The sequence below is a fragment of the Anabrus simplex genome, chromosome 1 (genome assembly GCF_040414725.1).
Source record: "Anabrus simplex isolate iqAnaSimp1 chromosome 1, ASM4041472v1, whole genome shotgun sequence".
Taxonomy (NCBI): Eukaryota; Metazoa; Arthropoda; class Insecta; order Orthoptera; family Tettigoniidae; genus Anabrus; species Anabrus simplex.
In genome coordinates, this window is record NC_090265.1 from 1,196,377,896 (window position 1) to 1,196,397,359 (window position 19,464).

A 19,464-nucleotide genomic window follows, 5' to 3' on the forward strand; every position below is an offset into this window, starting at 1 on the left:
TCATCCAGTGGAGATGAGTTGGATATGCAGTTATCCACGCCAAGGAAGCGAGAAAATTATTTGCGTAAGTTTTATTGTTGCCAGTGGAATTCCCGAGGTTCTTTCTCTTCGCGTCATTCTGATTTCATCGTCCAAACTCAGTAGCGATTATTATAGTTGTTGATTTTTCTAACGGTAGAAAATGACAGGGTCATGGCCACATAAAAGTTAATTAGTTATTTAAAACTTGTAGGTACCGTAATTTTGGTACATCAAAACGGAAACCTCCTTACCACTTGTTCCACTGCTTTCCTCTCACCCTAGTAGGGCCTGGGAACGAACTGTGTTGTACATGTTGTGGAGGGATGTATTTGCTATTACGTGTTTCTCCGTTGGTTGGTTGTTGGTTGGCACTAAGATGTGTGTCTATAAAGAGCATGTATTGAGACGAACACGAACACCCTGTTCCCGCGTTCGTGGAATTAACTGGACCTGGCCAGGAATTGGACCCGCGACTTCTATGAAACGAAGGTTGTAACAATGACCTTTGAAAATAGTGTATTATGATGATAAAAAATAAAGAACGAGCAAGTGTATTTATTTTATACCGAGTGAGTTGGGCGCGCAGCTGTGAGCTTGCATTCAGGAGATAGTGGGTTCGAACCCCACTGTCGGCAGCCATGAAGATGATTTTCTGAGGTTTCCTCATTTTCACACCAGGCAAATGCTGGCTGGGGCTGTACCTTAATTAAGGCGACGGTCACTTCCTTCCCACTCCTAGCCCTGTCCTATCCCATCTTCGCCGTGACCTATCTGTATCGGTGCGACGTAAAGCAGCTTGTAAATTTATTTTTACGTTTGTAGTTTGAGATTTGCGATGCCTAACAAAAATGTGACAATATTAGCAGTTCCCTTACACAGCATTTTCTAGCAACTATTGGGAGCTGAAAACGTTTATTTTCTTCTTTACATCCTCAACCATAATCATCTCCTTTAATATCATTCAGAATCTCGCTATATTTCCTTAATCGCAAATATTTAGATATGTATAAACATGCTTCATCCAGTTCTTTTATCAAAGACTATAACATTTCTTTGATCCAATTTACTTAAATCATAGTTCCTTAACAGTGAAATACATGCTTAAGGCTTCGAGGCAGATATCCCTCCCTAACCAATTAAAACGAATATAAGCCATGTGTGTGTATTTCATTCTTTATTAATTTTTAAAATACTTGTTGTACCGTGTTCTATATGTATATTGAATTTCACCAGTATTTCAGTAATTTACCCTTTCCTTTTTGTCACGAATCTACAAACAACTAAACAGGGCAAGGTAATACGCGCCAAACTCTTTGTTTACACGTCAGATTGCTGTCCAGGAAGTGTTCCAACACGATCAAGTTCGGGACCAGCCGCTGACCAATCCCAAACCGGCGCATGCGCACAGGGCCATGCATGAACCCGCCGGTGACCGTCAGAAACTCGTGTGTTGGAACGAACCTGTAATCAATGCATCTATTTTATCCACTACTAGCTACGCTACGGAATTCTACATTGCATACAGAATTCTATGTTAAGTAGTGTACACCTTGTGAGCAAGATTGTATTATATTGCATAGCAACGTTACCCTAGAAACGCGACGGGGAAGTCACCAAACATCTTTTCTCATATGAAGACTGGGTGAGGGAATATTCATTGTGACGGTAGGTCTGCTTCCGTACTCTGTCACAATCGGGTTGGGGAGTTTTCATTATAGTGGCAGACACTCACTCTCCACCTGCTTTTTTACATTCTCAGAAAGACTGCCTTAGTGGTTTTCCCAAGTGAAATGAACATAGGTCATTACAATGACGTCAGTAGGAATGGCGCGATTAAAAGCAATATGAAATATTCGATCAAATAAAAAACAACACATTTTCTCACTTTTAACAAACAGTACTGCGCTGCCGATCTAACAGTCCGAAGTTCCAGAGCTAGAATGGCCGTGAACACTCTTCGTCTTTTTTCGTTCGGGGGGGGGGGGGCGTCGCATAGCGGGGTGTCTCTCAGGAGGACAAATCTATGCCCTTTTACTAATCTCTTTACTAGGAGTACCCGATGAATCGGAAAATCTCATTTCACCACACTGGTGGCGGAAAAAATCTATCTGACTTGGAGGCAAATTTTTCCTCCAAGCCAGAGGAGAAAACCCCTCTTCGCTGCTAATTTCGAACAAAATGAATGTAGAATTTAATAAAAGTGAAGAGGAAGACGCTTTTCTTAAGTAACGTCTCTTTTCAGGGTTGAATTTTGAATTATTAATGAATTGTAGTGCTGTAATTTGGAATAGGCTTAAATTGTAATTGTAGACCAGGTCATACTACTATTACTAAGTGAGCCTCTGCCAAATCTGCACACTGCTCATTCAAAACAGCACGTCAGAGTAGGGAGTGAATAGCTGGAATACTGATGAACCAGTGTGTTACGTACCAGCAGTGTTAGACAATGTATGAACCAGAGGAATGGCATGCTAAAGAAAACAGATTTTTAACTCCCCAGCTCTTTCTCGCCAATATTGAGTCAGGCTGTTATACTCGGTACGCAACAGTAATCCCATCTATCAGAGTTAAAGGGCACGATAAGAGGCAAAGAACATCACAACAAACAATGGTCAATGTAATGTTATTGTTGATCAATGGTATGCGCTTTCCATATTGTAGGCCTTCGCATTTAGTTTTCTTCCGCCTCTGAAATACTACTCCTATCACAGTCGGTATGGTAAAACTGAATAAAACATAAATGATCGGAAATTGTATTCTCTATAACTTTCGTTATGTAGGACTTTTATATAGGAACAATAACGAAGGTATTTAAATATTAAATTTTAGGCGCCTACCCCTAAACTGCCATTTCACCCAGGATCAGTAAAATTGTTTATAGCTTAGACTGCAGTTCTTTCTTCCCCGACTCTATATACTGATTTTCATTAAATTCTGTTCACCCATTTTCTCGTGGTTCGGCGTTGATGTGGACTTAGCAACAAAAATCGAAATTCATGAATAACAGTGTTATCATAGCCGGTACGGTAAAATTGTATAAGCCATAAATGATCGGAAATTTAATTCTATGTAACTTTAGTTATGTAGTATTTATCGACAGGACCACTTAAAATATAAATATTTGAGAATTGAATTTTAGGCCTTCCCCTAAACTACCATTTCACTCAGCGTGAATTAAATGATTTATAGCCTAGATTGTGGAGGCTCATCCATCCCACCGACTTTACATACCGATTTTCATTAAACTCTCTTCAGCCGTTTTCAAGTGATGCGTGTACAGACAGACAGAAATTACGGAAAAGAAAAAAGTGCGTTTCCTTGTTACCGTGGACATGAACGATACAGAAATACCATTTTTTTCAAATTCTGAGCAATGTACAGACAAAACTCTTATATGTATAGATTATTATGTTCCATGTAATCCATGAATATGTTCTCTAAAATACCTGAAGCCGGCGAACCCATTGCTAGGCCTTTAGATTGTTTGTAAATTTTGTTGTCAAAAACGAAATAGTTATTTTCCAAAGTAAATTCTAGTAATGTTAAAAATTCTTCAATTTCTACCTTACTTAATTTGGTATGTTGCATGAAATTCTGTCTTACTGTTTTTATAGACTGGGCGAGTTGACCATGTGGTTAGGGGCGCACAGATGTGAGCTTGCATCCAGGAGATGGTGGGTTCGAACCCCACTGTCGGCAGCCCTGAAGGTGGTTTTGTGTGGTTTCCCATTTTCACACCAGGAAAATGCTGGGGCTGTACCTTAATTAAAGCCATGGCTGCTTCCTTCCTAGTCCTAGCCCTTCCTTATCCCATCGTCGTCATAAGACCTATCTGTGTCGGTGCGACATAAAGCATCTAACAAAAAAAAATGTTTATAGTATCTACGATAGGAATGTTGGACTACATATCCTTGATATCCAAACTATGTATTGCCCTTTAATTTTCCTGCTAAGCTCAGCCAGCCCTCGAGCGATCCAGAAGTGGACAGTTCGTTAGCGGGCTGTCTTAATTTAAACAAGCATTTAAGGGACAAGGTTTGACGACAATAAAAGAGAAGAACAGTTTTTTAAAAACATAGGCTTGACATTTATTATAATAAGCACAAATTGAAATTAATAACAAAGTATCTCTTGCTGCTGTTTATCGTGATCCTCATGGAGCTAATGTTGTAGACTAGATTTACAAAAGGTATGTCATTCAAATCTTGAATCTCGTTGACAATGGATATTTCTGAAAGATTAAAAATAAAATCAAAATTAGCCTTCCATTGGCTTTAAAGTTTAAAATAAAAAGAGATGATGAACGTCATCCTAAATTACCATTGATCTCAAATGTATTTGACTGCCTGATGTCATGTGTCTCACTTAAAATAAACTGAAATGCTGAATTTTCACTAAATCAAGTGTCGGATAACCATGTTTTCCTTTCTGAATTATTATAGCACAGTATCTACAAAATCCACATTAGTTTCACTTTCTCATTTACGGATATCTTTAATAGCACGCTGATATTATTAAACTGATTATTTGAATAATTAATACTCTTGAAAATTATTAATTTAATTAACATGAATCCCATTGTGATCTGATGTTATAATTAATATTGCTCTTTAGAACAATAATCCTTCTCTTGAAAATTATTAAATAACTACATTGGGATTATTCATGTCGTACATTAATTAACGTTACAAAACTTTCTTAAATTTTACACTCATTTATGCTTGCTTTGAAAATTATACGATCTTGTTAACTTTCAAAATCACATCATTATGGCATTGAATCTGCCCTTAAGTTTGCAAGAAATATTATTAAACAACAATCAAATAAATGAACCAAACACAGACAACTCTGGGATAACCTGACCCACCGTGCTGAACATCCGGTCAGATTGAAACTCTAATTCAGTAAATAAATAAATTAAAAAAAAAAAAAAATAACACTTCAAAATCATCAAAACTACATCACACACACATATGATACACGGATATTATTTTCAAAATTTACAAACGGATCCTAGGGCTTTATTTTTATTTGTTGATTATTACCACAAAATACGACCAAATGGACTAAACAGATGAACCTTCAATAGGTCAAACATGATTAACAAGTTATGTGGCTTGTGACTGAACTAAAATGGTCATTTCAATTATCATTAATTTGGCATTACACCAGCGATGTATTCAAAATTACAAGATTTTAGTCAGAAGATTTGGTATAATAATAATAATAATAATAATAATAATAATAATAATAATAATAATAATTATAATAATAATAATAATAATAATCACGCACATCGCTTGGGTTGAAATTAATGCCATCGGACAGGTGGTCATTGAGCACCGATAAATTATCATTATCCCTAAACTGCATGAAATATAACTTAACACGTGCTCCACATTTTCTCTCGGAAGGCACGGTAACCCGTGACACGTGCTTCCAAAATTCAACAAATATCCTGCAGGACTACCATATTCCAGGCAAATTACGCAATAATAGAGCACACATTAATATTCCACAAGAAACATTCTAATATCATTTATCACTCATGACCATTAAATTCTTATTTAACCCGGTCTCAAAATATTGTTGTTGTTATTATTATTGTTGTTATTATTATTATTATTATTATTATTATTATTATTATTATTAGTGATTTTTAAATCTACCATCAGTCCCTGAATTAATCTGTAAATTGGATGACACAAGCCTGCATAATTGTAGAGTAATGCATTAGATGAAACAATACCAAAATTTACTAGGTGAAGTGCAACCCAAATCTATTCCCACAATGTTCACAAAATCTTACATCATTATTTAGGTTCTCATTTATCCAAGAGATCAGTTATTATTAAATATCATTTTAAATCATTGCATAAAGATTGAGATATTCTCGGAATACAAGCTACAACAAATCTACACTAATAGATTCCAAGTCACATTCATTCATTTCCAAAACTACCTTAACCAGGTGGAATGGAAGTTGAAGAACATTGCTAAGCTACACAAATCTAATAGAAATCTCAACTAAATGAAGAAGATTGTTTAATTTTCTACACAGACGGACAGAAAATTATCATAAAAGTGTACTCAAATTTTACGATGGAGCTTGATTCCTAGAACTGTCTATTATGCCCCCATGTTGAAGTTCATCCGTCACGTGCTCCCTCCATTGTTAAGAGATGCCCACATTTTAGCAGCACATGGTGACAGCAAAGTCCAAATCCATCATTGAACGGAATGGTCCACTTCTTTCTTCAATTTAGAGTTAGCTGAAACTGACACAAAATATTTTAGTTCAAGTCCATGATAGACCAGGCTGAATTATTTAACTGCAGACGGAACTTTTGTTGTGAGCTCTCGTAGAATCGAAGCAATAAAAGGGGTTGATTAATGGGAATCCTGAGGCTATATAGCCGCTCACTTGGAGGTGTGGCACTTGTTCTCTAATTATTATTGGTTCGTACAAGCGTTCCATAATTGGTTTAGATTGTTCTGGAAGTTATACTAGCGAACAAGCAGACACATACGGCAGTGGCCGAGTGGATGTAACCTTAAAAAAGTCCAGTCAGTCACGTGATCGCCACATGTTATCGATAGATGAAGTGAGGCGAAAAATCAATACTCTGCACTCCCAAAACCTGTCAAACAGCTGAATGAATGATAAAGCAGCTCGCCACCAAATAAAACTTTACACCTCACTCACAATGAACAAATGATACTGGTTATTGCGGGCACATAATTAAACACTCATTAGACTGAAAATTGACAAGGACAGTATCATGTAGTAGTCTGTTAGCTCACGGTTTTTTTATACTGTTACAAAAGTCAATAGTTAATTAGATGTATCTGGCTATTAAACTTAGTGTTCTTTTAAAAATATTTGTGTAAATTTGGCCGTCTTGTATACCGGACCATTTCTAAAATGAACTATTTGTCTACTAGGAATTTCTTGTTTATGAATTTTTGGTAGCACCCTTAAAGTAGATATTGCTGGGCCCATGTTAACTAGATAGTTAGTATCTTTGGAGTCTAATAAAAAAGTTATCTTATTAAGAATTCATTTAAGTTTTTTCTGCATAGATAACATGGGATCTTTTTTTATCAATTCAAAATTATTGCTAGTTACAAAATTCTTAGTCTTTTCATTATAATCTTGTCTTTCTATCAGCACAATAGTATTACCTTTATCAGCTTTTGTCACAACAATATTATTATTATTATCTGCCTTCTTCTTCAATAATTTAATATTTTTATTCAACTCCTTATGCTTCTCTACATTATGTTATATCATATTGAGTAATGTTCTACTAACTTCATATCTAACTTGTTCATCAACTCGTAGGTTAGCTATGGCCACTTCAGTTTCAGCTATTAACATGAGCAAATCATTTCCATTATTATAATTCTCCTTTTTCCAATTGAATTTAGGTCCTTTACTTAAAATGTTCATTTCATTAACATCAAATTTAACTTTAGTTAGATTTCTAACAGGTTCAAAGAACTTGTGTTCTTTATCATCCAGAATATTTATCTTCTTCTTATTCCTCTTAAAGTGTTTTACTTTATTACCAAATAAATTTTGTAACTTCTTATCCAATATCATGTGTTTCTTGCTCAAAATATTATACATTGAAGTTTCTATGTTCTTCTCTAACCAGTCTCACTCTATCTTCGATACTGTTTTGGCTATCTTTAGATGTAACTCATATAATTCATTAAGTCTGGATTTGTAAGAAAAAAAAAAATTCATTTCTGAGTCATACTTCATAAAATAAGGTTAATCTTTAATAGATTCAGACAAGTCAATACAGGATCAGATATATACCTATTCTGGTTAAGTTTATTAACAACTGCTATCGGCCACGTTGTTTACGTATTTTGTTATGAAAACATGTTATTTTTCATTTCTAATTTTCTTTACGGAACAGCAGTCTACGGGTATCACTAATCGATACCGACATTGTCTTGGAATGTTGACGAGAGAGCTCGCAAGTGCACACAGCGAGAAAACATCACTGAAGGTCGCATTATGTGACAAACTCTTCAGATTTCTTAGTCATACAGCATCAGCTAACGTTACTTAACTGTGTATGTACCATGTAAGTATATATCAACACTTGAACTAAAAATCTTGTAGGTTCCACCTTTTCAATATAAATACAGTGTTGATAGATGGCATTACAACATATATTTTATTGCAGAACTAGTTTTGGCGCTCATTTAAGACGCCATCATCAGCTGCATAATAAGTGAAGAAAAACTTGGCAATATCTATTTCTGTGAAGGTCAAAGGTGGTATACCAGTACTCCTGATTGCCTTATTACTGACCTCCATTCTTTCTGAAGCAAAATCTACCAGGAAGTCTGCCACAACTGTTTCTTCTGGCATGATCCCGTAGTGAGCATACTATATAAACCACCAAAGCTTTATGACCTAATTCTGCAACTTACAGAATTTCAATGCAAATCATAGTGAATAACCAGAATACAAACCCCACTCTTTCTCTCTCTCAACTTAGCTACTGACCATATCCATAAAAAACTAAGCACTCCAGATTTAACTGATTAAAATTACTTCTGTTTGGTCCCAGGTGTACTCATTATGAACTTCACTGATGACATTCTTTTCTTAGCTAGAGCTGTTGAATCCACCTCTAAGCTTACAGAGCACCCAGTTGCAAAGTTCAGTAAACTAAATGTCAGTAAATCTAAATGCCTTGCCTTTGTAATCATCCATTAAATTATGTGATGTAAACACCTCCACTTCTATAGAATATGAGGAAATATATCTCTTATATGTAAAGAATAGTGTTTGTTCCCTGTATGAACATGGATAATTCAAAAAAATAAACTTGAACTTTTGGCTGCATTTCCTCTTCCAAAGCCTCATAAAAAATGCCAAGTGTTCAGTTCATTTATTTGGCTGAGTATAATTTACCCTTCTTTCATAACTTCAATATCCAGCAAGCCTTTCATTGATGCTGACCTCATCAAGAACGTCTTGAACTTTTGTCATGTACACTAGGGAATGTACTTTATGAAGGTGCTTGGCCTGTTTGGAACAAAATGGGAGGCTTTTCTTCAGCACATAGTCATGTTGAAATAAATCAAATTCCACACATAACATATACTGTACATAATCCACATGTGCAACGATCTAGTGGAGGTCTGCCCCTGGTCTCTTGCTCTGAAGTTCCTCTTGTAGTGATCTGTTCTGTTCTGTTCACAATGACAGTCATTTAAACATTAGAGGACAAGGACAACCTCCACATCTGCATTCACTGTTGTCTTTATACTGTAAATAGGATCTTTCTACAATCCCAGTCCTATATCTATCTTCTCAGCCCCCTACAAGCTCATTTATGTTTCCCAGTTTCATCAGCAGAGCAGGACCCATTGTGAGCATAATCATGAGAACCCTAGTGTGGAAAAGGGAGAAATCCAGATGTAGATGATAGCAGACAGAAGTAGAAAAAAGTTGTATGTAAATTACAATTCCTGAATTCTAACATCACTGTCTTAAAACACTTCCTACCTGTAGTCAGTTGAGGAAGATGATCAGTTGAGACTGAAATTTTGTAGGATGATAATGGCTAGAACACTTCAAGGTACACTACAATGATTGCAGATGTTAACACTGGGCGAGTTGGCCGTGCGGTCAGGGGGACGCGGCTGTGAGCTTGCATCCGAGAGATATTGGGTTCGAATCCCACTGTGTCGGCAGCCGTGACGATGGTTTTTCCGTGGTTTCCCATTTTTACTCCAGGCAAATGCTGGGGCCGTACCTTAATTAAGGCCACGGCCGCTTCCTTCCAACTCCTAGGCCTTTCCTATCCGATCGTCGCCATAAGACCTATCTGTATCGGTGCGACATAAAGCAACTAGCAGAAGAAAAAAATTTGTCAACAAAATTTGCAATGGGAATAGAGATCATTCCAGAAACACAGTAGTTCTAGGAACAATATATTGGTTTCACTATGGAGACCAAGAAGTCAGAACAACAGAAAACATCACTCACAATGAGCACCTATAGCTAATGAATAATACTAATCAAGAACCTGTTTTAAAATAAGCAAATAAAGGATTTGTTATCCTCATTGTTAATACCTTGAGCAAACTGACATTTATTCCCTTCATGAACTTAATTTCCTTCTTGCCACTTGTGATTTTCAGGTGCTGGTGACTGCTTGGTGGATCTGACATCCCGAGAAGGTGACTGGTTTCTAGATGAAATGTATTTAGTAAGCACTCTAGTTACTGAATTGGCTACTCTTCTACCACGTCCTCATAATCCTACTAGTGTTCAGTTGGTGCTGCAGTGTCTCAAGTCAGCAAATAGTATCTATAAGGGCCTTCAGGTAATTTAAGTTTTATGTTTAACACCTTAAGATTTGTTTTCTAATAAATTAAATCTGTGGGATTAATAAAAATTATTTCCAATGCGTATGATAAATTAAGTATTATAGTCTCCTAGCATGAAGAACATCTTTTCTTTTTGGTTCTCTGTCAAACATGAATACAAAGAAATGAATTTTAAAAGTTGAGGAGCTGATCATAAAATGTAATCTGCCATGTTTGGATAAGTCAGATGCACCAGATCACCTATGATATACTGACAAAGAAGGGTACCCAACTGTCGTTACACACATTTTGAATCTATATAGTGTGTTGAATAGGCAATATCAAAATATGCATACTGTCCAAATTACAGCTGCTATGGGCAGGAACCAAAGGAGCTACGAGTTGTCAAATATGGACTACGAGTACACATAAAGACAGGAAACCTCATGTAGATTAGTCCAAATGCAGCTGAATATTGTATATGGACAAGCAATATATTCACTAATGTTTAAATATTGAAAATAAAATACATTATGTAAATTCAAAAATTAGTATAATAGTCCCACGTAGTCAATACTTATTTACTATTTCAAGGTTGCAAAAGCCTATTTTTAAAATTACAGGACATGTTTCAGCCACATCAGCCATTTTCAGCTGTTTACAATAAACTTAAAATCAATATACCAATAGTTACAAAACATGGATAAATTCCACTCATGTGATATATGGTACAGTGGAACCTCGATTATCCATTCCCGGAAAATACGTTTTCCCGGAATATGCGTTCAAATTACGTGGTCCCGCGAGCATCGTAATTAAATCACGTTGTAAAAGTCCCACATTATCCATTCCTCGAAGAAACTATTTCCCAGATCAACCGTCCAGAAATTCCAGTCCCATCAATGCTAAATCCTCGATCAATCGTTTTTTAATAAACTGTGTTTCTCGAAAGGATGGCTATGGCATATTTATGGATCTTGGCGTTAACGCCCCGTGTTTGCGATAATTAAAGCAAGTACTGTACCGATACTGGAAAAGCGATCGGCGGTGAACTTGCATAAGGGACCCTCTTAGCATCGCATTCGGGTGGTATTATTTAGAGAATGTCGGGAAATCATAAAGCAGAGAGTGGCCACAACAATTGCAAGGAGACACGGCGCATTTTGAGAGCTCTGTTTGAAGACGGAACGAGTTTCGTCAAATGTTCGCACTTATAAAATGTCCATATGTTTACATTTTTTCCATCGTACTGCCAAACACGTTTTCGGCACTTTGCTCAGGGCACTGTAGAGTAACTGGGCTTTCAGACAGGAATCGAAACTGCTCCTTCTTAACACAAATTTAGTATTTTTGATATTATCGTACATGATTATGTTAGCGAGACCAGAACAGATGTTGCACCTTACATTTAAAAAAAAGAAAGAAAGCCATGGGAGGTCTTGGGATTGCCTATTACTGTTTAGGTCCTAATGTAAGACTGGGAATTTTATGTTTTCGTGTTAAAATACCAAAAACCGCAGTTGTTTTATTTGCGCACGTTACATTTTAAATGGTTGGTATCATTTCCAACTCGTACTGACACGTGCAGCGAGCGCACTTTCCAGATGACCTCAAGGTCACAAAACCGTAATTTCTAAAGTTTTGATGATATTTCTTTTATCTTTCCAATTTGACTGGATTTGTGACGCGCAGAACTGAATATAATGCATTCGAGAATTTTTAAGAATCGATACATTCGAAACCATGTTTTCAAGTTCAACATAACCTTCCAAAGTCGATGTAGGCCTAATTTGCGCGATACGAGATTTCCAGAAACTGACTACGAACTGTATACTGGAGACCAAATTACAATGAAAGATTAAGAAATGAAGGGATTTTGCCATCATTTTGGGTGCTTTTGTATCTAATGTGCTTTATTTTATTAGATGAGAGAATTAAAAAGCTACTTGTGGTCGATTATCGTTTGGCTTGGCGTTATTAGATTTTTCGAAGAGTTTGGCTAGCTTAATCAAAGTTGCTGAACTGAAAGAAGTTTTCACGGGAAACTGACGAAGATTCCCCTGTAAAATTGAATATAAAGTATCGAGATTTTGAACTCTCGTACCGGTAATTAATGCGGTTTCATCCAGAGGGCCCGGGTTCGATTGCGACCAGGTGAGGCAATTTTACCTGGATATAAGTCTGGTTCCAGGTTCACTCAGTCTACGTGATTACCTTTAGTTGTGGAGCTATCTAATGGTGAGATGGCGACCCCGATCTACAGAGCTAGGAATATCGGCCGAGAGGATTCGTCGCACTGACCATGCGCTCTCGTAATCTGCAGGCCTTCGGGCTGAGCAGCGGTCGCTTGGCAGGCAAAGTCCCAATGGGGCTGTAGTTTGGTTTGGTTTAGGAGTTTTTGTAAGATTATACATATTTCATTTCTGTGATGTTTAGCAAAATTGATGGTTTTCATTCAATCCCGGATTTTCCGTTATCCCATGTTGTACGTTTTATTTTCATGGTCCCTCGAAAAACGGAGAATCGAGGTTTCACTGTATTTGCAAATTAGAAAGTACATATTGAATCATCATTTGATGAAGAAGTCGCTGGATGAAATGTAATGAATTTAGAGCAATTCTATCTAAAGTGAAGAAGATGTAAATAAAAGTTCCTTCTGTCCTTAAAATTTGTTTAATTCGGTTGATTCAGTAAAATAGTTCCATTTAATATAAAAACTTTAAAAACCTTATGAATTCACAAATGTGAATCAAAATGATTCGTTGCCAGCCATACTATTAAGTAGGAATCGACGGTCATCCAGTCATGTTCTGCAATGTAAAATCTTGAAGGAAAACGAAAAAATGACTAAGATGAAAGTTAAAATCAGGGAAGCAAGATTTAGGAGAAGAACCATGTGGATAAAAATATAGAAAAACAGACATAAAACTCACAACTGCTCTGGGTTTACGTCATATCATGCCTGTACGTTGGCTAAATTGACACTGTTGACACTAAATCGGTAAAATGTTTATCGTTGTGTGAGTGTGAGCAGTGTCTTCGGTAGAGGGGGGGGGGATATGTTCCCCCAGAGTACCGGGAACTGCACGTCACTTCAGGGTGACACCCTAGCGTTTTCTGAGGCCTCACTTCACTCACTCATTTTTTAGGCTGTTTGTACGATGGGTTCGCCACTTCCAAAGGCATTTTATTACCTTCTGCCAGGTTCAAATTAGGCCGCCCCTGAACATGGAGTCAGACGCCTTTTGTAGTCGCTCTTCTGGAGTACAGACACTACGGGTTTGCCCCTTCCACCATCTTCACCATACCGAAGTCCATCTTCTCTGCCGTAGCTGCTGTTAAGGTCTTCACCCATAACCCAGGGCAAGAGCCCTCCATATTTATGACCCCTGGAGAGAGGGTGTCCCAGTATTTTAAAGCCCCCAGGAATTGCGCTACCCTACGTACTATAGGGACCCTCTATCTTCCACCTGGAGACGCGCTCTGTGCAGGTCAGGTTCACCTGGTTACTTATTGGAATTTAACCCCACCCACAAAGGCTGAGATTGTGAGCAGCTGCAAAATGACCTTGATAATATTGTGAGATGGGCAGCAGGCAATGGTATGGTGATAAACGGGGTTAATAATCAGGTTGTGAGTTTCACAAATAGCAGAAGTCCTCTCAGTTTTAATTACTGCGTTAAAGGGGTGAAAGTTCCTTATGGGGATCACTGTTAGTACCTAGGTGTCAATTTCTTTGAATCAGTTGCCTTTTGTAAAGAAATAAATGATAGCACACCCAGGGTGTCTACAGGTCTACAGGAAAGATCTCCATTGGCGTAATCACATAAATGGGGAAAGTTCGAGACCATTCAAGAATGATCAAGACACCCACCGAATTTTATTGAGTAATGTAAAAGTTACACTCAAAATCGAAGAAGACGGCTGTGATTGGTAGAAAATTAATTACAGAAATTAGGGATTGGCTGGATTCAAAAGTGGAGGAAAGAAAAGATAGATATTGCCAACCCAAAAATAAATGAACATCAATTAGTAAAAAAAAAAACTTATGAATACAAAACTTCTTTAAATCAAAAGTTCTTTCACTTCGCACCAGGGTGCATGATCATAGTTTTTTAGCAGTGACATCTATAGAAGAACGTCCAAACTTCTTGATGAATGGCAAACAAAACAAGTAGAAATACAGTCAGTTCAGGAAACTTCACAATAACAAACTTACATCAGATTTTGGTGGTTTATTATTTATCGTATGATGTGCAGAGATAGATTATATAAATAAGTATACAATATATACACAATATATACAAGCAGAAGCCTATAGTTCCAAATCAAGTCCATTGATCCATTTCAAGGCCTCCTCAGTTGCGTTATGAATGTCCTCCAAAGGACCTTGAAATGCTCTCCGTGGACACTCGGCAATTACGTGGTGGATGGTCTGTGAGGTAGCTCCACAATCACACCCAGAAGACTTCTGCCAGCCCCATTTATAAAGCGTATAGCCGCATCTTCCTTGATTGACTCTTATCCTGTTTAGAGTCCTCCATTGACGTCTGGGTAGATGGAATCCAGGAGGTTGAACATGAGGTAGAGTCACAAGATGTTGATTGGGAACAGAAGACTGCTGCCATTGGTGTAACCAGGCGTTCGTGATGGAGAACCCAGATTCTTCCAGTGTAAGTGCAGTGCGCCAGGGTGGAGATCTAGACTTAAGTCGAGGAGGGGCAGGTTGAGTAATATCCTGGTGAACGGGGAGGTTGGAGTCCTGGCTGGTCTTCTTCCACAGGTTTAGAAGAGCTTCAGACCTTCTTAAGCAAGGCGGAGGAATATTACTGAGTGTAGGCAGCCAGGCCACGTTTGTAGAGCGAATACAACCGGTTATGATGCGCATTGTTTGATTTAGTTGAGCATCAATCTTCGCAGTATGAGCACTGTTCAGCCAAATTGAAGCGCAGTATTCAGCAACTGAATAGCAAAGAGCTAGAGCAGTAGATCTCAACACTTGGTTGTTTGCGCCCCAAGATGTGCCGGCTAATTTTTGAAGAATATTATTCCGATTTTTAATCTTGGCGGCTGTGTTGTTAATATGATGTTTATATGTTAGGGATCTGTCTAATGTGACACCTAAATATTTTGGGAAGGGACAGTGTTGTAAGGATTGATTTCTGAATGTTATTGAAGGCTTGTAGTTGGCAAATTTATTTCTGAGATGAAACACAGATACAACAGTCTTTTGGAGATTTGGACGGAGACACCACTTTTGGAAGTATGTATCTAGCTTTTCTAGATCTGCTGTAAGAATTTGTTCAGCTTCTGGAAAACTTGGTGTTTGGCTAACCAGTAGTATATCATCTGCGTAAATAAATTTCCTGGACTTAGTTCTTAGAGGGACAGGCGGCTTCTAGCCGCACGAGATTTTGGTGGTGACATCTTCTGAGTAAAGTTCTAAGTAGGTCTAGTTTCAGTTTCACTGATTCACCAGTAGAGGGGTTCTTTTAGGCGCTAGATTTAAATGCGCGGCATTGGGGTGTACCTCCCGGTACAGTGACATTAAGCAAGTAACAAAACATAAAAGTTATAGGTAGGTAATTTGTTATTGCGTATATTCGGAAGTGCAGTATTTTGGAGTAATTACCCTGCTAAATGTATTACATAATAAATATATAAAGAAATAAAATTATTTACAAAGAATGTGAGTGGGGACACATGTTGAAAGTGCCAAAAGGTTGAGTAATGGCCATTCTTTCCTTGTAATTCATTGTTGCTTGTTACGATTGAATCGTGAATTATGTTAGGAAATGGTCATGAAAAAATCATAAAAAATGGTTTGCTCAAATCTATGGACCCCCTGATACCTCAAGTGGGGCCGATGACCTTCGATGTTAGGCCCCTTAAGGCAATGGATCTGTGAAAATCCTAAAATTTACAGTTTTCATCCTATCGCCTTAGAATTTTGATCATTTAATGTCAGTATCAGTATGATACAACATACAAAGTTTCAAGTTTCTATCAGTAACAGCTTTTGTGATATTCATAAATTTATCAATATATTAAACAATTTTCGATGTATTTATAAAATGCTCCTCATGCCAAACGGCTCAACAGATCTGGCTTAAAATTTAATCTTGGTTTTAAAAGACCAATATAAAAGAAGTGATGTGTGGGTTTTGACAAATTTTAATTACGCTGAAAGGAACAAATTATTTCACATAGGCTTAACTTTCAAAATATATTTTATGATGATCATGATGAGAAAAAACTAGATTGCCACTGAACTATTTGCATGTATTTTAAAATTTGCACATCAGTTTGTTATGTTATATCTGAAACTACCCTAAAAGTTTCAAGTAGATTGATTGAAAACTGTGGCATGAGGAGCATTTTGCATCTTGAAAAGTGCTGGTAAATAAATTCTGAGGAAAAAGAGATTGAAATTTTAGAGATGAACAATAGTCCAATACCTGAAACTAGTTGACTTAAAACTCCCCAGCACCATATGTTGGATCCTCTGCTGCCTTCTTCCTGGCCTCACTAGCAGTTTTGAGAGTTTTAGTTTCCTTCGGGCTGTTTTGAACCCTTGTCGCCCAGACACTCCACTGTGGTCAATTCTACGCTTGTCCCTCATTACACTAATATTCTGTCCTGAGCTGCGAACTTTAACACACCTAACACTAGCTTTTAGTTTCTCAATTGCTTCACAACCCATGTTGAATTCAGCAATTGCTGATGTTACAGCAATCTCCAGTTCTTTATTTGACATAAACACTTTCTTCAGACACTTAGCCCAAATTACACTATGCATTCCCCAGGCACAATATTTGGTGTGGGGATTTTAACTTCCCCTACTTGATCTTGTAAACTAGTACTTACATTCTTATTCCTGTTAGAAATGGCATTTTTTCACTTTATCCAACACTTTACTAGGACGTTTTTCCGTTGACGACAAGTCTCAATTCTTCTTCCCATTATGTACATTGATAATTACACAACCTCACAAATCCCAACCTCAAAAACTAAGCTGCTTGCACTAAATAGATCCTGTTATTTTTTATGGATCATTTATAACACACTTATTACAAATATAACATGTAAGAAATTACAGGAAAGCAGAGTATAGGGCTAAAACACGAATGATAAACTCAAAACATGGGATCACAACTCTTTGTTTACATTCAACACATGGACAAGCTCCATCACTGAAATAAGCGCCAATTCCACTCGATATATCAATAGTCCATCAGAATAGCCAACACAAAGATCCACAGGTACAAAATTTCTTACATTCAACCCTCGCGCTCAATTAAAAATCTTCGAAAAACAAAACAAACGATATTCATGAGAATAGTGTCGATGGGCGGCAATCCCCACTTGCACCGGGTCATTTAAATGGCCGCTAAGGGCTTTAAATGGCTGATATTTAAATAAAACAAAAGGTATAAACATTATAAGAACGTAAAAAACTAAAAGTGGATTTTTAAAAAAAAATTTACAATTTTCACCAAATTTCACCGATACATTGCCTCAAAACAACAAGCATCATCATCATTATTATCGACACCTCAAGTCGAACTGCTACAGATATTTCATTTTCACTTTCAGTGTTCACTGATTGTGAATGTTGTGAAAATCTTCTGTCACAGTTTCTTTCTCTTGATCTCTGGGGATGAAAAACCTACTCCACAATCTTATAGGCTTCTGCATAGTTTGTTGTTTGCCAGCACATAACAGAAGTCTGTGCTTAGGCAAACAACAAACATTGCATATCTTAGGTAGTAACGCAAAACAAAGTCATCTCTGTACAGATCGTGAAGGCCCTGGGAGGAGTGGAAGGTAAAGGCTTCCACTATCCATATCCTCGGCACTTCATGTGGTAGAGTGGTTAGCATTACACCCAGCCGCCTTACCCTTGGGAATTGACTTGATACCCATTTTTTGTGTAGGCTAAGTTTAACCTCAGGGCTACGTGCACCTCCGAAAGTGGAAATCTTGTTTCTTAAATTTTTCGACTTCCTGTTGGGTAATCGAACACGTCCTTCCAGGTGAACAGAGTATGTGTTTACCACCTCAACCAGGCAGTCTCTTATCTTACGTAATAACAGTATAAATATCAGCGTGTGTTTACAAGAATATATTCTTAGACTGATATCAAAGCTTACGTTGTCTTATTTGTACTTCTATAAAAATGCATGAAATATACTTCCTTTGTTGTATCTCCTTATTCAACCACTTTCAGTGAAGTTCATCACACTGATGAATAGTGCCTGTCAGCGTAATGACAGCAGATGGCAGCATTGCCAACTATAAAAATGGCACTGTACAGTTAGAGACCACAGAGTCGTAGAGGCCTTTAGATAATAGATATTATTTTTAGCTATCATTGAATCCTGTTGCCTGCCTGCCTGAATTTCTTTACAGTTATCCTCAGTCTCTATGGTATTTGATTTGTCATTTTCACTTAATTTCCTTTGTTCCAAACTTTTAGGAACTGAACTTCAACTTCCATACCATCATCCTACCAGAGGCATTGAAGACCATTCAAACTGAGGAACCAACGGTATTGGTTATGGTTCAAGAATTGGATGATATTATTGCTGGCGTGGGTTGCCCTTTGCCTGAATTATTAGTTCAACTTGAGATGCATTTGCGTTTTGTCATCATGGAGATGGAAGTAAGTTCTTGAATTGCATACAGCTTTCACTTGCCCTTCCATGTTTGTTCCTTTTAATTGTTAGTGTGATTTTTTTTTTTTTTTCAGTCTCCTCACAGCAATGCCCAAGCTCTTGTGTCGGCACTTCGTACCAAATATGAGGCTTTGTTACTTCACCCATCTGATCCTGTATCTGAAGGAGACGAAACATTGAAGCCTGGCCAGATGCTGCTTATGGGCTTTAATGGCTTGTTTGAAAAGCTTCAACTGGAAGGAAGTGCTTTAATATCAGCATTAGAGACTTTGGAAACCCCAGCTTGTTGGAAGAAGGTTGATCAAGTTAGAGAAGCAAAAACATTGGCAGTAAGTTACCATCTTGGTATTTTTGTTGTATTGTCAATGTAGTCTGAGGAAATCATTGTCATTGTGCTTTTTTCAAAAGGGATATAGGTCCC

General features: G+C 37.4%; 1 protein-coding gene across 1 annotated transcript in view; it reads left to right on the forward strand.

Annotated features, from left to right (window-relative positions):
- The window catches only part of nonC (serine/threonine-protein kinase Smg1), a 794,437-nt gene that overhangs the window by 691,128 nt on the left and 83,845 nt on the right, over positions 1 to 19,464 (forward strand). The window contains 3 exon segments of the mRNA XM_068225601.1: positions 10,198 to 10,382; positions 18,845 to 19,030; positions 19,118 to 19,372. Coding sequence (XP_068081702.1) covers positions 10,198 to 10,382; positions 18,845 to 19,030; positions 19,118 to 19,372 — 626 coding nt within the window.